This window comes from Corylus avellana, chromosome ca2 (assembly GCF_901000735.1).
Source record: "Corylus avellana chromosome ca2, CavTom2PMs-1.0".
NCBI classification, from domain to species: domain Eukaryota; kingdom Viridiplantae; phylum Streptophyta; class Magnoliopsida; order Fagales; family Betulaceae; genus Corylus; species Corylus avellana.
Window position 1 is genome coordinate 15,831,966 of NC_081542.1, and position 19,542 is coordinate 15,851,507.

Sequence of the window (19,542 nt, forward strand, 5' to 3'; positions counted from 1 at the left end):
AAGTAATCCTATCAGCAGTAAGGCAACGATATATCCTCTTACCAGTAATCTCCACAAGAACATTTCCCATCTTTAAAATGGTGAAATCTACTAGCATCACGTACAATAATATCTCGATTTTTGATCTCCGATATGTACTTTATGGCAACATGGCAATCACTGCATACACGCAAGTTCTTCATCACCCTTATAGGCACACCTGTAGGAGTGTTCAATAAAGCAAAAGCAATTGCCAACTTTTCACTATGGTTTGCCAAGTTGTATTCTTTCTCCTCATTATCCATGTCATGCAAAACAGCTCCTGTATCAGGCACATAACCACTCAACTTCATCTCAGATATTAACTCTTTCAGATACAAACCAATCTCCACCGATTGTGGATGGGATTTATCACCCGTGTAGAACTGGTGAACTTCATTTTTCACTTCCAGCCAGCTTATACCTGGTTCCTTCTTCACCTTCCTATCTCTCATGGCTTTTCTCACCTCAGAAACATCCTGCCACCTTTTAGCAGAAGCATGAATGTTTGAAAGTAGCACATAAGGAGCTGACTCCAGAGGATAAAGCCTAATAACTTCCTCAGCAATCCTTTTTGCCATGTCTGCATTCTTGTGGATTTTGCAGGCAGATAGCAAAGTTTTCCATATGATAGCATCTGGTTTTATGGGCATTGATCTTATCATAGCCTCTGCTTCCTCCAAACAGCCAGACCGACCAAGCAGGTCAACCACACATGTATAGTGTTCTAGTCTAGGTTTCAGTCCATATTTTTTAACCATCACGTCAAAGAATTCAATCCCTTTATCTTTCAGACCAGAATGACTACAAGCATATAGCAAGTTCAGGAATGTAACATCATTCACCTCCAACTCTTCTAGTTCCATACGTTCAAACAGTCTGATGGCTTCCTCTCCTTTCCCGTGAAACCCATAAGCAACAATCATAGCAGTCCACGAAACAACATCCATCTGTTCGCATTCCAAGAAAGCTTTCACGGAGTCTTCCAAACTCCCACATCTTGAATACATGCTAATTAATGAGGAAATCACAGCAACTACTGAACAAGCCCCAGCTTTGATTGCTTCAGCATGAATCTGTTGACCCTGTCCAAGTGTTGCCAGGTCCGAACATGCACTAATAACACTCACAAATGTAATCTTATCGGGTCCAAAACCTGCCATTTTCATCATATTATACTGCTCCAGCACTTCCTCAGAATGCCCATTTTGAGCTTTTCCCGCAATAAGCGTATTCCAAGCAACCACATTGCGAGTTGGCATCAACTTAATCACTTTCTCTCCTTCTTCTAAGCTTCCAGACTTCATATACATATGAGCCAAAGAACTCCCAACAACCAAATTTAACACAAACCCACATTTCACCACATATGCATGAATCTGCCGCCCTGCATCACAAGCTCTCAACCCTGCACACCCCCTGAGCACACTTCCCAGAGTGAACTCATCAGGCAAAAACCCCAACTCGTGCATTTCTGAAAACAAACTCAGCCCCTGTTCATTAAACTCGAATTGGGTTAACCCCATGACCATCGCATTCCATGTCGCCACATTTCTCTCAGACATTTCATCAAACACCTTCTGGGCACTCTCCAAATTTCCACCTTGCACATACCCATTAATCAAAATGTTACAAGACATTATGTTTCTTTTAGACATATTATCAAACAGTTTCACAGCCGTTTGTAAATCTCCGATTTTGGAGTACATGTTGAGGAGGTGATTGGAAACAAACTTGTCTGAGGAACACCCAGATGTAATTATCATAGAATGGAGCTGTCTTCCTACTGATACAGCCTTTGGGGGTATGCATGCCTGGACGAGATTAGAGAAGAGAGGTGGGTCTGAAAATATCTCAGATTTGAACCTCTCAAACGCTTCTTTTACGCGGCCTCTGGAGCAGAGGTTGTTGAACTCTTCTCTATATTTAGAGACAGAGTCGCTAAGTTTATAGGGGGTTTTGGCGGTGTTTGTGGAGAAAAAGAGTTTTGGGTTGTTCAGGGCACTGAGTAAGGAAGAGAAGCCGAGAGAACAGAGACAACACTTGCCCATACATTTGGTTTGCCTTCGCCCTTCTGTGAGCAGTGGAAACAATGTTGAAGAGACAACACATCACCTATTAGAGACAGAGTCGCTAAAAGTTTTGGCAGTTTTGGCGATGTCTGTGGAGAAAAATCATTTAAATGAATTTTTTCTTTTTTCTTTTTTTTTTTTTTAAATTTAAAAAATCAATTATTAAATTTATAGACTTATATAAATTTCATGCAAATTTAATAATAAAGTTATTCATCCACTATAAAAAATAATTAAAAAATAAATAAATTTTATCATTTTCTATTCGTATAAGGCATTGGGCGATGACAAATACAAAACTTGCCCTAACATGTGACCTGTCACTTGTGGAAACAAAGTTAAAAAATAAAAAATAAAAAAAAATAAAAAAGTGAATTTTGTAATAAAGACACATTACAATAGTTTGGATACTAATTGGAATAAATTAATAATTCAATATGGAATTAGAATAATTTTAGATACTGATCGAAACGATTAATAGTTTGTTGTAGAATTAATTACAAATGCATTGATAATTTAGGATGATGAAATGTAATTTTCTTTACCAAAAAAAAAAAAAATCTCTCAATGGTTTAGCAATTCAGTCTTGTTTTAGCTAGAGTGGCTATTATTTGTGTAATGAATAATGTCTATCGAAGAGATTCTAAATTGCATCTATGGACTACGATATTGTAATTTAAGAGCAATTGGCCCGGGTTGACTTATCAATAAATATATTTTATGTTAAAAAAATAATAATAATTCAGTCAAAAGCAAGTCAATTGTCAACATTATAAAGGATGGCCTATGATTTTAAAGACGTAGCACCTTTAAAAACTTTATTAGATATAACAAAATAAAATTTTGACCGTAAAATGAATCATCTCTATTTCATTTGACATGAAGAATATTTTCATCCAAAGTGACCTAAATTTTCTTGATGTGTATGATTTATCCTATTTTTCTCACCACCTCGTTCTCTCTGTTGAAGTTGGGAATATGTCTTACCCATAATTGAAGCTACTTTTTTTTATTTTTTAATCTTATTAGTAAAAACTTCATCCTTATCAAAGATTTTACCAAACCAACTCAAAGATCATCTCAGCTTGCTTAAGAAAGGAAAAGATGAAGGCGTATAGCATTCCAAAATTATCAAGACAAACCCAAAGGACACCTACTATATGAATCCTTTTCTTTCTTTTTTTTTCTTTTTTCTTCTTTTTTTATCTTAGGTAATCAAAATGGATCCATATTGGCCCATGGCAAACTCAAAATGCACTAGGGAAGCCGTCTCGAAAGTTATAAAATAAATAAATTAAATATAGGGAAAGTTTACTTTTCTAAATTTTCATCACTTTTGCAATTTTTTTTCAAAGTTCAAAAACTCTCAATTTAATGTATCGAACTTTAAAAAATTTGCAATATCATCCTTCTGTAAGAATTTTCCATTAAACCCTAACAATGGGTGAGAAATTTCCAAAATACCCTTTTTAAAAAAAAATTAATCGTAATTTAAAGATAATGTTGTAATTTTATAAAGTAGGGCTATAAGGGTCATTTTATCCTTTTGAATGTTTGATTTAACTGCAAACCCTAATGGGAGGGGTGTGATTGCAAAAAATAAAAAGTTTGATACACTAAATTAAGAATTTTTGAATTTAAAGAAAGAAATTGTAAAAGTAATGGAAGTTCAGAGAGTTGAGTGAAGTTTTCTTTAAAATTTATATCTATGAAAGGGCTATAAGGATAATTTTGTACTTTTATAAAGTTAAGGAAGTTAAGTGAAGTTTTCTCTAAAATCTATATACTAATGGTAATTTAAGGACAATTTTGTAATTTTATAAAGTTTACAGGGCTATAGGGGTCATTATCCTTTGAACGTTTGATTTAACCCCAAATTTTAACGGGGAGGGGTTGGATTGCAAAAAATTGAAAGTTTGAAACATTAAATTGAGAGTTTTTAAATTTTAAGAAATATATTACAAAAGTGATGAAAGTAAAGGGAGTTAAGTGGAGTTTTTTCTAAAATCTATATCTATGAAAGGTAAATGCTTATGAGGGGGAAAACAAATTATGAGTGTTAATAGAGATCCTACAACTTTTACTACAAATTAACACAGCTATCCATATGACATTTATTGCGGTAGTTACTAAATAATTTAATTTACCTACCAAATTTTATTGCTTAATCTTTTCACTCATATTGTGCTACATTACACTAGTGGACTACAAGAAAAATTTGTAAGACGTTGTAATAGAAATTGTAGTACTTAGTATAGTACCCAAACATTTTTCAAAAAAGATATATCTAAAAAATGAGAGAAAGCAAAGAGAAAGAAAGTACACACACTAAAATTATTTCAATAATGTTCAAGATCCATTTGTAGATTCTCGAATAAACTCTCACCTAAAAAAAAAAAATTCGAAAACTTATTAGAAACAAGAAGTCATGCATCATAGACAAAGTTTTTTTTTTTTAACTGGGTTGGAAGAATTTTCTTTAACCTAGTTTATAAAAGTGAGATGTGTCTCTTAACATTTGAGATGCACATATTTTTTTTAATAGAATGGACAAAGTTGTAATACATTTTCTTAAAAACTCATGTGCATCTCATATGTTATTAAAAAAAAAAAGACACATGTCATTTTTATAGATTAGATTGAAAGAAATTTCTCTAACCCAATTTGAAGAAAAACTGTCTGAATTGTTTTTTTTTTAAGGTTAAAATTTTGAATTTTAAAACCAAAAAGAATAGACTTTAAGGAGGACGGTGTTAAAAATATGAACTTTATTTGCTAAAAGCCCTAAACATCACTCTGACCCTACAAAGCAATAAATAATACCATTTGCCCCTTAAAACTTTTAGTTTATTCGACCGTTGAAGTCGGGAAGCCGTAAGCTTTTTTGACTTTTTTCTTCAAAACATGGACCGGCCGTTTCAGTTAAAAAGCAACCGCAGGATCTCTCCTAATCCACGGTCGAGATCATTCGACCGTTGAAAAATTTAATCCTATCTGACACAAACCCCAATAATCCCTTTCTCACTCAGGATTCAAATTCGACCGTTGCCCCAAAGTGCTTCTTCTTCTTCTTCTTTTTCTTCTTACTCATACTCTCTCATCCTCAAGTCTCTCAGCTACCTCTGCTGTTCACCACCTTTCACTTCAAAATCGAAAATTTTCCGTTTTTTGCGTTATGGGTATTTGAGGTTTTCTCTTTCTCTCCTTCCTTTTTGTCCATCTGCGTGCTTTCTTTCATATCATCCCAAGTGCATTTTCTCTTTCTTTCCCGGAAAGTGAAAGGGAAAAACTTGATTTTAAAATGGTGAAATCGGCTTCCTCGCCGTCTTCCTCTCCAGTGACCATTACGGTGTCATCTGGAGGAAAAGTGGGAGGGATTAGAAGCATGGGGTTAACCAGTCCGGTACCGCGTGCTTCGGTCTCGAACAACCCCAATTCGCCGCTCAGTAGCCGAGCCAACCGGCGCGCTTCGAGCGGTGGAAAGTACAGCTCGATGTCAAAGGACGAGACCACCGCAGAGGAGGTGAGCTCAGAGTATGTGAGTTACACAGTGCATATGCCTCCCACCCCGGATCACCAGCCCATGTCAGCCTCTCAGACTAGTCTCGCCGGAGATGGAAGGAGTGCTGAAAAGCCCGAGAGAAGCTTCATTTCGGGTACTATTTTTACTGGCGGGTACAATTCGGTCACCCGCGGGCACGTGATCGAGTGCTCGATGGACCAGGCTGAGCCGGTGGTGAAATCAGGACTAATTTGTGGGATGAAGGGTTGTGATGAGAAGGCGATTCACGGGAAGAAATCAAATCGGGGTTTGTGTGAATGCGGGTTCAAGATTTGCAGGGATTGTTACTTGGATTGTGTGGGAAGTGGAGGAGGGAGGTGTCCTGGGTGCAAAGAGCCTTATAAGGATGCCAGCGATGACGAAGATGAAGAAGATGATGAGGACGATGAGCCAGGGTCTGAAGCAGAGGACCAGGCCTTGCCATTACCTTCTATGGCAGAGTTCAAGCTCGACAAGCGGCTTTCCCTGGTGAAATCGTTTAAGGCACAACAAAACCATCCGCCGGATTTCGATCATGCCCGGTGGCTGTTCGAGACAAAGGGGACGTACGGGTATGGGAACGCGGTTTGGCCTAAAGATGGGTACGGGTTCGGATCTGGGGCTAATGGGTTTGAAAACCCGCCGGATTTTGGAGAGAGAAGCAGGAGGCCTTTGACAAGGAAAGTTGGGATTTCTGCTGCAATTCTCAGTCCATATAGGTAAGTTTAACTCTGGATTACTCGGTTCTCTTCCATTCTTCTCAAGTATAATTTTTTACTTCGATGAAATATGCACGTTTCAATTAGTATTAGAAGATGGGTGATCAATTTTTATAAGTTTAACGGCTCTTCATTTCATAGATTACATATGGTGATTGTTTCAGTCTGGCTTGGTGTGCTGTTATGGCTATTTATTCTTTTGCTAAGTTATTTGTTTTCACTCTGTTTGTGATTGAAATCTGAATATCAAAAATTGGTACTTGTTTCTCTGCAGATTACTTATTCTGCTACGTCTTGTCGCCCTCGGATTCTTTCTTACTTGGAGGATTCGACACCCTAATCGCGACGCAATGTGGTTGTGGGGAATGTCCACTGTCTGCGAGCTCTGGTTTGCGTTTTCATGGCTTCTGGATCAACTCCCTAAGCTCTGCCCTGTAAACAGAGTCACTGACCTCTCTGTTCTTAAAGAACGATTCGAATCCCCGAACCTTCGTAACCCCAAAGGGCGGTCTGACCTTCCAGGGATTGATATATTTGTTTCTACAGCGGACCCAGAAAAAGAGCCTCCTCTTGTCACAGCAAACACCATTCTCTCCATCCTTGCCGTTGATTATCCAGTGGAAAAGCTCGCGTGTTACTTGTCGGATGATGGTGGAGCTCTGTTGACATTTGAAGCACTTGCTGAAACTGCCAGCTTTGCAAGAATTTGGGTTCCTTTTTGCCGAAAACACGGGATACAACCGAGGAATCCTGAGGCGTATTTTGGGCAGAAGCGCGATTTTCTTAAGAACAAAGTACGACTTGATTTCGTAAGGGAGAGGAGGCGGGTGAAGAGAGAGTATGATGAATTCAAGGTGAGAATAAATTCCTTACCGGAGTCTATTAGACGAAGATCTGACGCTTACAACGCGCACGAAGAGCTCCGAGTGAAGAAGAAACAGATGGAAATGGGGGGCAATCTTTCTCAACCCGTTAATGTTCCTAAGGCTACTTGGATGTCAGATGGTTCTCATTGGGCTGGAACATGGGCTTCAGCAGAGGCAGAACACTCAAGAGGGGATCATGCTGGTGTTATCCAGGTAATTCTCTTCACATTAGATTTACAGAATTGCTCACGATTTTCTTTTCAAGCACTAAACTTTTGTCTTTCTCTGCAGGCAATGCTAGCTCCCCCAAGTGCAGAACCGGTTTATGGTGCAGAAGCAGATGGGGAGAATTTGATTGACACAACTGAGGTTGATATTAGATTACCGATGCTGGTTTACGTGTCCCGTGAGAAGAGGCCGGGTTATGATCACAACAAGAAAGCTGGAGCCATGAATGCACTTGTGAGAACCAGTGCAATCATGTCAAATGGCCCATTCATTCTTAATCTTGACTGCGATCACTACATTTACAACTCCTTCGCTCTCAGGGAAGGAATGTGCTTTATGCTTGATAGGGGAGGTGATAGGATCTGTTATGTTCAATTCCCACAAAGGTTTGAGGGTATTGATCCAAATGATCGGTATGCAAATCACAATACAGTGTTCTTTGATGTAAGCATGAGAGCTCTGGATGGGCTCCAGGGTCCAATGTATGTAGGGACTGGCTGCATTTTCAGAAGAACTGCACTTTATGGGTTTAGTCCTCCTAGAGCCACAGAACACCACGGGTGGTTTGGTAGAAGGAAAATCAAGTTGTTTTTAAGGAAGGCCAAGGTGGCAAAGAAGGAAGAGGATGAAATAGCTTTGCCCATCAATGAGGATTACAATGATGTCGATGATGATGCGGATATTGAGTCCTTGCTTCTTCCCAAAAGGTTTGGTAACTCTAATTCTCTGGCTGCGTCTATCCCAGTAGCAGAATACCAGGGAAGGTTGCTTCAAGATTTACAAGGGAAAGGCAAGCAAGGCAGGCCAGCCGGTTCTCTTGCAGTGCCTCGTGAACCTTTAGATGCTGCAACTGTGGCAGAGGCGATAAGTGTTATTTCTTGCTTCTATGAGGACAAAACTGAGTGGGGAAAAAGGGTGGGATGGATATATGGTTCTGTAACAGAAGATGTGGTAACTGGTTATAGAATGCACAATAGAGGGTGGAGATCAGTGTACTGTGTTACCAAAAGGGATGCATTCAGAGGGACAGCTCCTATTAATCTGACAGACAGGCTACACCAAGTGCTTCGATGGGCGACAGGGTCGGTTGAGATTTTCTTCTCAAGAAACAATGCATTATTCGCGAGTCGCCGAATGAAATTCTTGCAGAGGGTTGCATATTTCAATGTGGGAATGTACCCTTTCACATCCTTGTTTCTCATAGTCTATTGCTTCTTGCCTGCAGTTTCTCTATTTTCAGGGCAGTTCATAGTCCAATCCCTCAGTGTGACCTTTCTAGTGTTCTTGTTGGCCATCACCCTCACCTTGTGCATGCTAGCAATTCTTGAAATCAAATGGTCTGGCATCACTCTCCATGATTGGTGGCGAAACGAACAGTTTTGGTTGATCGGCGGAACGAGTGCCCATCCTGCTGCTGTGCTACAAGGATTATTGAAGGTTATAGCGGGAGTCGACATCTCATTCACATTGACCTCAAAGGCCAACACTCCTGAAGATGGAGATGAGGAATTTGCAGATCTATATGAGGTTAAGTGGAGCTTCTTAATGATCCCTCCAATCACAATCATAATGGTGAACATGATTGCAATTGCTGTTGGAGCATCCAGAACAATGTACAGCCAATTCCCTGAGTGGAGCAAGCTCATTGGAGGGGTGTTCTTCAGCTTCTGGGTGTTGTGCCATCTCTATCCATTTGCAAAGGGGTTGATGGGAAGGAGGGGAAGGGTTCCAACCATTGTCTTTGTCTGGTCTGGATTGCTCTCCATCATTATTTCTTTGCTTTGGGTGTATATTAGTCCTCCTTCTGCCACACAGGATTACATGAAGTTCCAGTTCCCTTGAATGAATGTCCTTCCTTGGCAGCTGTAAATCCAGTTGCAGCCAACAGAAATGAAGTTCCTCAGCTTCATGTTGTAGTTACTAGTTTTGTTGTTTTCACATTGAATGTTATTGGCTTGCACTCTGATTCTTTCTTTCTTTTTTTCTAATACTCCTCTGTAATTTTGAATGGTAGTGGGTTGCCCATTTCATATTTCAAGGAGCTTCTGTTGTTATCTCTCTTCTAAAACCATTAACAAATGATTTTATTATGTTCTGAGACTGATTTAGACAGACAATTAACAGCACTGGGCAATCTCAAGCTTCATATAAATTGTATTGAGCATATTTATAAATTGTTTTCCTGAATCTGTCGCTCTTACTGCATCAAGAGCAGGCAAAAGGGTAAAATCCTATAAAAATCTTCTTATGCTGAATTCCCCCACATTTTCTTCACGATCATCCCATTATCAATATTCAATGGTCTTTGTATAATTGCACATAACAGTCTTGCTCAAAGCATTGTCCTGTCCTCTGCAATTAACAGCACTGGGCAATCTCAAGCTTCATATAAATTGTATTGAGCATATTTACAAATTGTTTTCCTGAATCTGTCGCTCTCACTGCATCAAGAGCAGGCAAAATGGTAAAATCCTATAAAAATCTTCTTATGCTGAATTCCCCCACATTTTCTTCCCGATCATCCCATTATCAATATTCAATGGTCTTTGTATAATTGCACATAACAGTCTTGCTCAAAGCATTGTCCTGTCCTCTGTTTTCTTGCAACTAGCTTTTGTGATGGCAGAAAAAGGACACTGAAAGGTGATAAGATTCTTGATCCATCTTGCCAGTGTCTTCTCAACTAGATGCCAAATTTGGCCATTCATGGCACTTCTCATAAGGTGCTCCATGCTTACAATCTCATCATACATCTTAATTTGGCATATATTGCGCATTGCATATGTCAGTAGTCGTTAATGTCCCACATAATTATTAGGAGCCATCCTCCTGAAAATGCTGTTTACTTGCTTATTCACAACCGCAACTATTCGTACGAAACCAAAAAGAAACCCCTCAAGTTCGTGTAAAATGGAGAAGAATCATATTACGGTCTAATTTTATTTTATTTTATTACTTATATTCGCTATGTGGTAACATATATACTATTAAATTAGTAAAATTTAATTTAAACCGTAAAATAGTTCGATGGAGTAGATTATAGTCCCCGAGGGTGGACAACCAAGCTCAAGAACTTAGCCATCCCTAGTATGTGCATTAATAAATGCTGTGCGTGCGTGGCTCCAAAAGTCAGAGTTACATATGTAACGATTTTTCAAATGGTCCCATTGATCACAATCATGATGGAGGTACATTGTTGTATTGGAGTAGGATTAGCAAGGAGATGCATATGTCGTTTGTCCTACTTCGTGATACCAGCTGCAAATGGCCCACAAGCTTCAAGTCTACTTCTTTGCTTTCTACTTCGGAAAAGTTTCCATCATATCCCATTATCCCTCTTATATTTATTCGTGGCCTCACTTAGCAAACCTTTGCTTGTCAACTGAATTGCGTTTGAAGCAAACTAGTTTTACCTGGAGTACATTGGTGCCCTCCGAAAGATTCGGATTCTTGAAATTAAGTTTGTCCGAATTTTAGCTCTTAAGAGAAGATGCGGGGCTCACCTGCCCCAACAAGATAAACCCGACACCTTAGGTTGCCAAGGACAAGTGACTCTCCCCATCTTTCTCTCTTAAGCTATTCGAATTTTATAGAAATTGGAACAGTCTAATTCCAGATAACCCTCATTCGATTCTAGTACTTCACTCTAAGAAGTTTTGACAAAATAACTTCAACTAGCACTAAGAACTTAAAAGACGATAAAAAATGTGATCCTCATATCCTAACTTAGTCTACTCAAATTTTATAGAAATTCAGATAGTCTATTTTACCGAATTCTCATCTCTCTCACTTTAAAATGTGTTGACAAACAAAAGGCTATAAGAGTTGCACCTAGCATCCTGTCTAGGTATCTTGGCCAGCTAACTCTTATCGAATCCATTGTTAGGAGCTTTTGAGAGTTGGAGAATGCATACTCATCAGCAGCCAAATGCTGCCTTTATACCCTACAAACTAGAAATATTTAAGACCCCTTCTCCTTTTGTTTTAGAATTTTCTCGGCCTACCAACCATCCATAGCACATTTTTAGGGCATTTATGGCTCAAACCATGTGGGTTTTTTAGGTACAAAAAGGTATACGTCCTACGCCCTTGGACTTTCAGGTTGGGGGGGTCTCTAATATGTTGTAAAATACATGTAACTTGGACAACAAGTTGTGTTGGTGGAACAACAGGTTGTTAATGGTCCCTCAACCTCGGATCAAGTCGCCGGCTGTTTCTAGCTGTAAAGGTCCCCCGTGGCCTCCTCCTTTTCACCCCTTACATGTGTGCTTGCCCCTTTTCTTCTTTTGTACCTTTCCTCACATGCTACAACGACTTCTACATGTTTTACACCCAGAAGCTCAAACGGGGGTATGTATTCCAGAAGTTGCGCCAGAGCCCACCACAACCGTGTCCTATTAGGATTCTCTCAAATTTTTCAAAATATGAGAGCTGAGATTTTAAAATTCAAGAATCTCATATTTTATAAAATTTGAGGAGATCTCAATATCACGGTGTCACACCTTCAAAAAAAAATATCTGTTGTCTTTTGTTTTCTAATCTCAAAACAAAAATACAAACAAACAACGAAAAACACCAAACCCTCTAAATAAATTTTAGCTCTATGTCACATCACAACAAATTTTTTTTTTTTTTTTCAAGATAAATACTATCAATGCCAAGTATTTCTCTTTTTTCAAACCATAAACAAACAAACAGAAAAAAAAATGTCCCAAAACTAGATTAACAAACACCCCATGTGATCCGCCCTTTCATAGGCAGATTGAGACACCGACACCTCGGACATTCCTTGAGGTCCAAACTTTCAGTTTAGATTGAAGGCCAGGTGTGGTTTATTATGTTATTTAGGTAATATGAGTAAAATAATAGATGAACAGTATCGGCATGCAAAATGTGGACCAACTGACGCGTCTACGGCCGCTGTACCTCTCAGTACCTTTGAATGACATTTTTAACCCCATTTTACGCAATCATTTTTATTAACCTTCAAGTTGTTGTTACCACGCCGAATGAGTTGATACAACAACAACAAAAAAAAAAAGAAAAAAAGAAAAGAATCAGGATTATCACATATGAAGCAAGCCCCGGCCAATTCCATCCACATGAATAACCTACTCTCTCCTAACCCAAAAATTACACATATTTGAGGTGGGGTGCTGGGGCGGTGGGAAAGAATCTACTCACTGTTTTGCTGTCTTTCTCTCTCCTCATGGTCCGATTTACATACCGGTTGGTTTTCGAATTTCTGACTATGAAATTGGTCTGTCGGTCGCCCTTCCCTGCTCCCATTTGCCAATTTGCCCACCACCTCTCTTCTAGAACAATCTAGCCATACCAAATGATTAAAAACAAAATTGAATTAGCACATGATTAGAATAATTGTGACAGCAAAGCTGTCAATGTCAGACTGATCTTTTATGATTTTCACCACCCATCTTTGTGTAGGCCCTGGCCCCAGCGACTGTTGCAGGGTCCTAATCATTTTTTTTTTATAATTATAAATTAAACCTAAGCATCCCAGCCGGTAAGTTAGCAGCCAACAAAGTTAAATACTTAATTAAAAAAAAAAAAAAAACTCTATACTGACTAATCCAGAAGATGAATATAGAACAATCTAATCTAATCATAGAGCAGACTGACCACATGTAAGCCCCTGATTCCACGAGACTCCATGCCACAAGCCACGTGTGATGCCAGGGCCAAGGGAATCGGTCCCCCGTACCCCTACTCTGGACACATCCTACGCAACAATGTCATCTGGGTCCCTCCCTGATGCCACCATTAACTTTATTAACAATTATTAGTTAATCTCTTCTTCTGGTGGATAATTTATTATAAATCCATTTCAAAAAGCGAGAAGAACAAGGGATTGCCAATGCCAGCAATGTGTGCGAAGGGAAACCAGCGGGAGGGTAGCTCACAAGTCTTCCGCCAATGCCACCGCGGCGCACATGTTATCTCTCATGCATTAGATTCTTCCAATGCCCTCGATCCCTCTTGTTTTGCCTAATTTGGCTCTCCAGCCGGCACCCACGGGCGCATTCTAGACACACACACCCACTACAAGTAAATGGACAACTTCGACGGCAATTAAACATAATGCACCTTTTGCCCATCACACTCCACCATTTTCACAAATATCTTCCACGCTAAATAAAATAGGTGGAGTGCAAACCCTTCAGCACTTGAGCCACCCTATACTGCAAAGGGTACCCTTCCACTCACTCCTTGAATGCTATATCCTAAACCCCAACAATTTTAACGAAAGGGAAGACGGTGAATATAGCATGTACTTAGAAAGAGAGGAAACTCCAAAGAACAAAGACAGTCTAGACAGAGACACCAGCCAAAGACAGGATGTTTGCCTAAATAATTTGATGTTTATGGATATTAAAAGTGCAATTTGGTCATTTACGTTGTCTCCACTACCACGTGTAATATCAGCCTCCATTGCAGTTGCAGAACAGCTTTTCTTCAACTTTTTTTTGACACAGGCTCTGTTTGGCCCTATAATCAATAATGACCACGATGCTACACGATATCTAAACTGAGTCTATACATGATATACAATAACAAATTGAATATCCTTTTTTTTGGTTTTATTTTCAGATGCAGGAATAATAGAATAGAGTACAAATTTCCTGGGAAATGAGTTAATAATAATAACAACACTAAAATATAAATATAAATCAATAAGGGGAAGAAAAATTTCGTAGAGGTCATGGTCAAAAGAAGAAAGAGAAGAAAACACAAAATAATGAAGAAGTAAAAAATGGAAAATCAGAAGGGAGCAAAAGAAGTGACAAAACAGTCCTGGTGGGGAATTTACCGGCTGAGTGGTAATTTTGTTCAGTGAGAAAGTCCATACAAATCGTAGGGTACCCAGAGCGCGTCCAGCGGGCAGGGCTTCCTGGAATCGAGCCTGAGCCAGGGCTTGCCGCTGCCGGACCAATGCAAAAGGCTAACCGGACCGGGGTGAAGGTCACGACAGCTGCCCCTCACGTTATCGCCACCTAAGCCGTGCTGGTTCCACCGGTGCTCGATGGGCGCCACGTATCCCGCGAAGACCAGCAGGAACGGCGGGAGAGACCCGAGCTCGTAGATCCGGTGGCTCTTCTGGATCTCCATCCACCGCTCAATGAGACTCGTGTAACCGACCTCTCTCCACCGCACCAGATCTATCACCATCACGCCGGTGTTGAAGTAGCACGGCTTCCGGCCCTTGAACGCGCGGGTGAGTCGCCGATTCGACCAGAACCCCGCTGTGAAGTACTTCGTGAAGTTGGCATGGCAGTACTCCGGCGCTCCGATCGTTCTGTTTCCGAGCCTCGTGGTCCAGAGCTTGGCGATATCGTCGACCACGACGAGATCGGAGTCCAGGTATATCACTCTCTGCACGCAGGACTCGAGCAGACCCGCCAAGTAATTTCTCGCGTAGTTCAACGGCTGCTCGAGCGCTTGCCTCACCGACGTCGAGATTAGTCCCCGGACGATCTGCGGATCGAAGTAGTACACCTTGAACTTCAACTGAGGGAAAGTGGATTCCACAAGGGTTTTCAGATTCGTCTCCGAGACCAGAAAGTGGAAGAATATGCTCTCCGGGCATCGCGAGTGCTGCAGGATCGAATGGACGGCGGCGATCGAGCCACGGAGGTACTCCACGTCAAGCGTGATCGCCACGTGCACCAAATTCGGATCGCAAACCTCGGTTCCAGAGCCGACGGAGCCGCATTCATCGGCATTGCGAAATGAGGGGGCTCTTCGGAAGGAAAAGCGACCGAAGGAAGCAGAGGTGGACTCGTGGACCGGAAACCGGAGGTAGTTGTCGAGATGAGACGATCGGATGGCCTCGGCGGGAGGAAATGACTGGAGAGAAGGCGAGAGGACGATCATGACCATTGCCGCGGAGAAGAAGCCGGAGAACCTCATAATCCAAAGCATCATCACCGTGTAAACCCCCCTCCGCTTCTTCTTCTTTGACTTGAAATCAAACCGATCTGCTAGAATCGAGGAGAGGAACGCTAGGGTTCCTTTAAGGTCCGCCAGAGTTGTACCGAAAGAAAAAGTATTAGAAGAAAAAAAATCCACACAGAGAAAGTTCTTGTTCTTCGATTCGGCTTTTGTTCTTTTTCTATCAATCAATCAAAGGATGCCGTGGGAACGAAGCGAAGAAGAAGAAGAAGAAGAAGAAGAAGAAGAAAGAAATATCATCCTCTCTGAGCCCCAACCAGGGCGCAGGATAAGCACCTTTCGCTACAATGCGCCGCCTCAGCCTCTCTCTACTCCCTCTCTTCTCCCCTCACTCTCTCTTGCTTGCTCCAGAAGGTGAAGCTCTAGAGAGAGATTTACAGACAGAGAGGGAGAGAGAGAAAGAGAAAGACCTTTCCTTTCCAGCTTTGCGTTTTCCACCATAGAAATCCACGGCCAAACATAATTATAAAGATTTTAAAGGGTTAATATTTATATATAAAAAAATAAAATAAATCCGATTTTTCATTTTTCATTTTTTGGGTTTTTTTAATTTTTATTTTTGTTGGTAATATACAATGCGTGTGTTTTGGTGACAGAGCCTTGTGGAAGGAAAGGACCAGCTGTCCTTGTCTTGTATCACAATGACGAATGACGATTGCGTCCCCGGCATCTACTGAACCCACACTTGGAGGTATGTACACGTCACTCTTTCTCTAGTGTTCTCATACTGTTTACTGACCGGGTCAAACCGAAAACCAAACCCCACCCGGTTTGGGTGAGACCCGCCCGATTGGCTTCGTGCCCCACTTTCGGCCGTCATACACTACCTTATCAAGGAGAGCCTGGCATTTGGTCGGTCCATGATTATATATGACACCTGAAAAAGAAAAAATGCAGGGTCACTCACAGACTTTTTATTGTGAACTTTTTTCGCTTTTGGGGCAAAAAGCTGGAACGGAGAAGGTGCTCATTGCTTTATTTTATTCATTATTTTCATTATTTCTTTCATTTCGTGGTAGGTGTGTGATTATGATTTTTTGGGATATATTTGATTAATTTTTTGACAATTTTTATTTATTTTAATTTGAAATAGTGTTTTGTTGGGATATCAAAGGGATAAGTGTTTTTCATGGAATTCACGTTTGAGAAAAAAAAAAAAAATTACTATCAAATATATCTGCTTATTTTAAGAAAACATGTTACTAATAAAATAAAATAAAAAATGTTTTGTAAAATATATATGATTTCTTCAAAAATGTTTTGGACATGTCTCTTTAACGACATTTTTCTATTATTTTTTCAATTTTTATGTTAAAAATGTTTGATAACATTTTTTTCCTTTTTCTCTTTTGTTTTATTTTTCCAAAACAAAATCATTAACAACACAAAACACTCCTAACACTTTTTCAAACAAAAACAAAAATCACCATCTTAAAAATGTATTAACAAGAAAAACCAATTCTATATATATATATATATATATATATGTCACATCAGAACAATTTTTCAAACCAAGCATAAAAATAGCTTGAAAACTTTTAACAAACTTGATTTAGTTTAGGTGTTGTTTGCTGTAGTTTTTATTTTTAACTATCTAAATTTAATTTCAAGCTTTCTATGAGTAAAAGATATAGTTGAATTAAATACAAACCGTTGAAAAAATTACGGGAGCTCGCTTTTTTTTTTCTTTCTTTCTTTCTTTTTTTGGGCAATCAAACCAAATTCAAACAAACTTAAAGTGTTTTGAGTTATTTGTTAATAATTTTAAAGAGAAAAAAAAAAAAAAGTGTTATTTTCTCGTAAAAAAATATTTTCAAAGATGGACACCAAGCATCTAAAAGTGACGTGTGTAATTAGCATGTAAGAAACATTCTTTTATCCTCTTATTATCCTCTTTATGTAAATTTTAAAATTACTATTACATTTGAGATAAATCACTATTAAATTTTGATTAAATTATGATTTTAAAAGCAATATTAACATGGATAAACGAATAATTATAGCATTGCTCTTTGTCAATAAAAATTATGACAAACTAATTTATAGAAAATTATTGCAAGAAAATTTATAGAAAAATTTTGTCCTTTAAAGATATCACCAATCCTGGTTTGTATTTTTGGATTTTTCTTTTTGGAAATATCTATAGATTAATATCTGTGTCAACTTTGGCAATTAGTGAAAACTAGCGGGTTAAAAATGTCTACTTCACCGAAAACTATAGGAAGTGTATTTTTTTTTTTCCTGAAACGACTATACATGCTTATAGAAGCGAAGCTGAGCTGACTGTAATTAACAGTGGTCAATACTTATCTCTTAAAATTTTGGAAACAAATATTTGTATTATTTTTTTTAGTAATGTTATTTAGTATATTGCTATATAATTATTATGTAAATTAAATTAAATAATAGTAAAAGTAATTCATTAAATTAATATTTATAAAATTAAAATTAAAACAAATACTAATAATTTAATATTTACTTTTTACTGTCATGTTATCGAATGATGCGAAAGTTGTAAAGAAATCTCCTAAATAGTGTTATACTTTCCGTAGCTATCTATTTCCATAATTGCATTTCTGGTTTGAAAATTGTGAATTTAAATTGTAATCTGAGAGTGATTTCTCACTTACCTTTTCAAGCTGCATATTAAATGAAAAAAATAAAAATACACAAATAAACAAATATTTGTGTTATTATTGAGTAATGTTATTTATGGTACGTTTGGGATTCCGATTTCGTAAGAATAATTTGCGTTTTTAAAAGATATCGCAAAACAAAATTTTCGTATATTGCTATATAATTATTATGTAAATTAAATTATATAATAGTAAAAATAAGTCATTAAATTAATATTTATAAAAATAAAATTAAAAAAAAAAAATACTAATAATTTAATGTTTACTTTTTACTTCGCATTATCGAATCATGTGAAAGTTGTAAAGAAATCTCTTACATAGTATTATACTTTCCGGAGCTATCTTCTTTCCATAATTGCATTTCTGGTCCGAAAATTATGAATTTAAATTGTAATCCGATAGTGATTTCTGGCTTACCTTTTCAAGTATTGTACAAAGCCGCATCTTAAAAAATTAAAAAGTTTCCAAGAGGTAGCTCAATCGGTTGGGACCACACTTAATGAAGTAGAGGTAACTAGTTCGAATCCCCCTCCCCCCTCTTATGCGGACATATAAAAAAAAAATTAAAAAATTAAAAAAATGCCTCAACGCCTTATTGGTTTATTCTATTATACTTATCCATTAAAATTGGTTTGTCCCTCTAACATTATTATTATTATTTAAGAAATTGAGTGAAACTTTTATTATAAAAAGATATTAAGTACAGCCTATTATAACTTATAATTTAAAAAAAAAAAAAAAAAAAAAAAAAAAAAAAGATGAAAAGGAAGAGATGTCACCAAGAGGTAACTCAATCGCCTGGAATCACGCTTAATGAAGCGAAGGTCATTAATTCGAATCTCCCCTCTCCCTCTTGTGTAGACATGTAAAAAAAAAAAAAAAAAAAAAAACATAGATTTAAGGTGGTTCGACCTACGGCCTACGTCCACACACGTTACAAATCTTTAACTCTTAAGTTCTTTGTCTCTTGACTTCTTTATCTTTAGAGTTCATAAATTCAATTGGAGATTTTCTCAATTCGAAGATGTTCATTAAAAGGTCCTCTTGAAATTTATCCTCATATGCAATGGCTCCTTCGTCTGCGAGATATCATATCCCTAGTTTGATCTACTAGGCTAATATCATAATCCTAGTCCTGAAAAGATCTTATTTTTGGATTATGACTTGATCCATCAATTACATTGTCCATCGTGCCCGAAAAAGACTGCATCCCCACTAGCCCACCGACTCGTTCTAAGCACCGTCCCAAGGTGTCAATGAGCTTACCAAGACCCATCCTCACGTGAATAGCACACACATGAAAGGAAATTCCATATCAGCTAGCCATTCTCTATGAAAAAAGATCGAGGAAAGACAGTCCACCAAAGGAAAAATGATACATCAACCCCTCCCAAAAAGGTAGTATCCGTTGAGTCTCCAAAAAGGACAAAAACCACCAAAAAAGGGGAAGGTGGATCATTAAGGAAAATCACGAGCACGATCGATGACCAT

The 19,542-nt window shown here is 38.4% G+C and overlaps 3 protein-coding genes across 3 annotated transcripts; 1 reads left to right on the plus strand and 2 right to left on the minus strand.

Moving 5' to 3' along the window:
* Positions 1-17: 17 nt before the first annotated feature.
* LOC132171653 (pentatricopeptide repeat-containing protein At2g41080-like) lies at positions 18-2,152 on the minus strand. Its single transcript, XM_059583027.1, has one exon. The coding sequence runs from the start codon at positions 2,067-2,069 to the stop codon at positions 39-41; it is 2,031 nt and encodes a 676-aa protein (XP_059439010.1). The 5' UTR covers positions 2,070-2,152; the 3' UTR covers positions 18-38.
* A 3,018-nt stretch (positions 2,153-5,170) lies between these two features.
* On the plus strand, positions 5,171-9,601 carry LOC132171718 (cellulose synthase-like protein D5). The gene is made up of 3 exons (XM_059583102.1): positions 5,171-6,350; positions 6,625-7,429; positions 7,508-9,601. Exons 1-3 carry the CDS (start codon positions 5,392-5,394, stop codon positions 9,284-9,286), a joined length of 3,543 nt encoding a protein of 1,180 aa, XP_059439085.1. The 5' UTR covers positions 5,171-5,391; the 3' UTR covers positions 9,287-9,601.
* A 2,869-nt stretch (positions 9,602-12,470) lies between these two features.
* Positions 12,471-15,473, minus strand: LOC132171719 (probable galacturonosyltransferase-like 7). Its single transcript, XM_059583103.1, has 2 exons — positions 14,274-15,473; positions 12,471-12,769 (listed from the first exon to the last, which is right to left on the minus strand). Exon 1 carries the CDS (start codon positions 15,386-15,388, stop codon positions 14,294-14,296), a length of 1,095 nt encoding a protein of 364 aa, XP_059439086.1. The 5' UTR covers positions 15,389-15,473; the 3' UTR covers positions 12,471-12,769; positions 14,274-14,293.
* Positions 15,474-19,542: the final 4,069 nt, after the last annotated feature.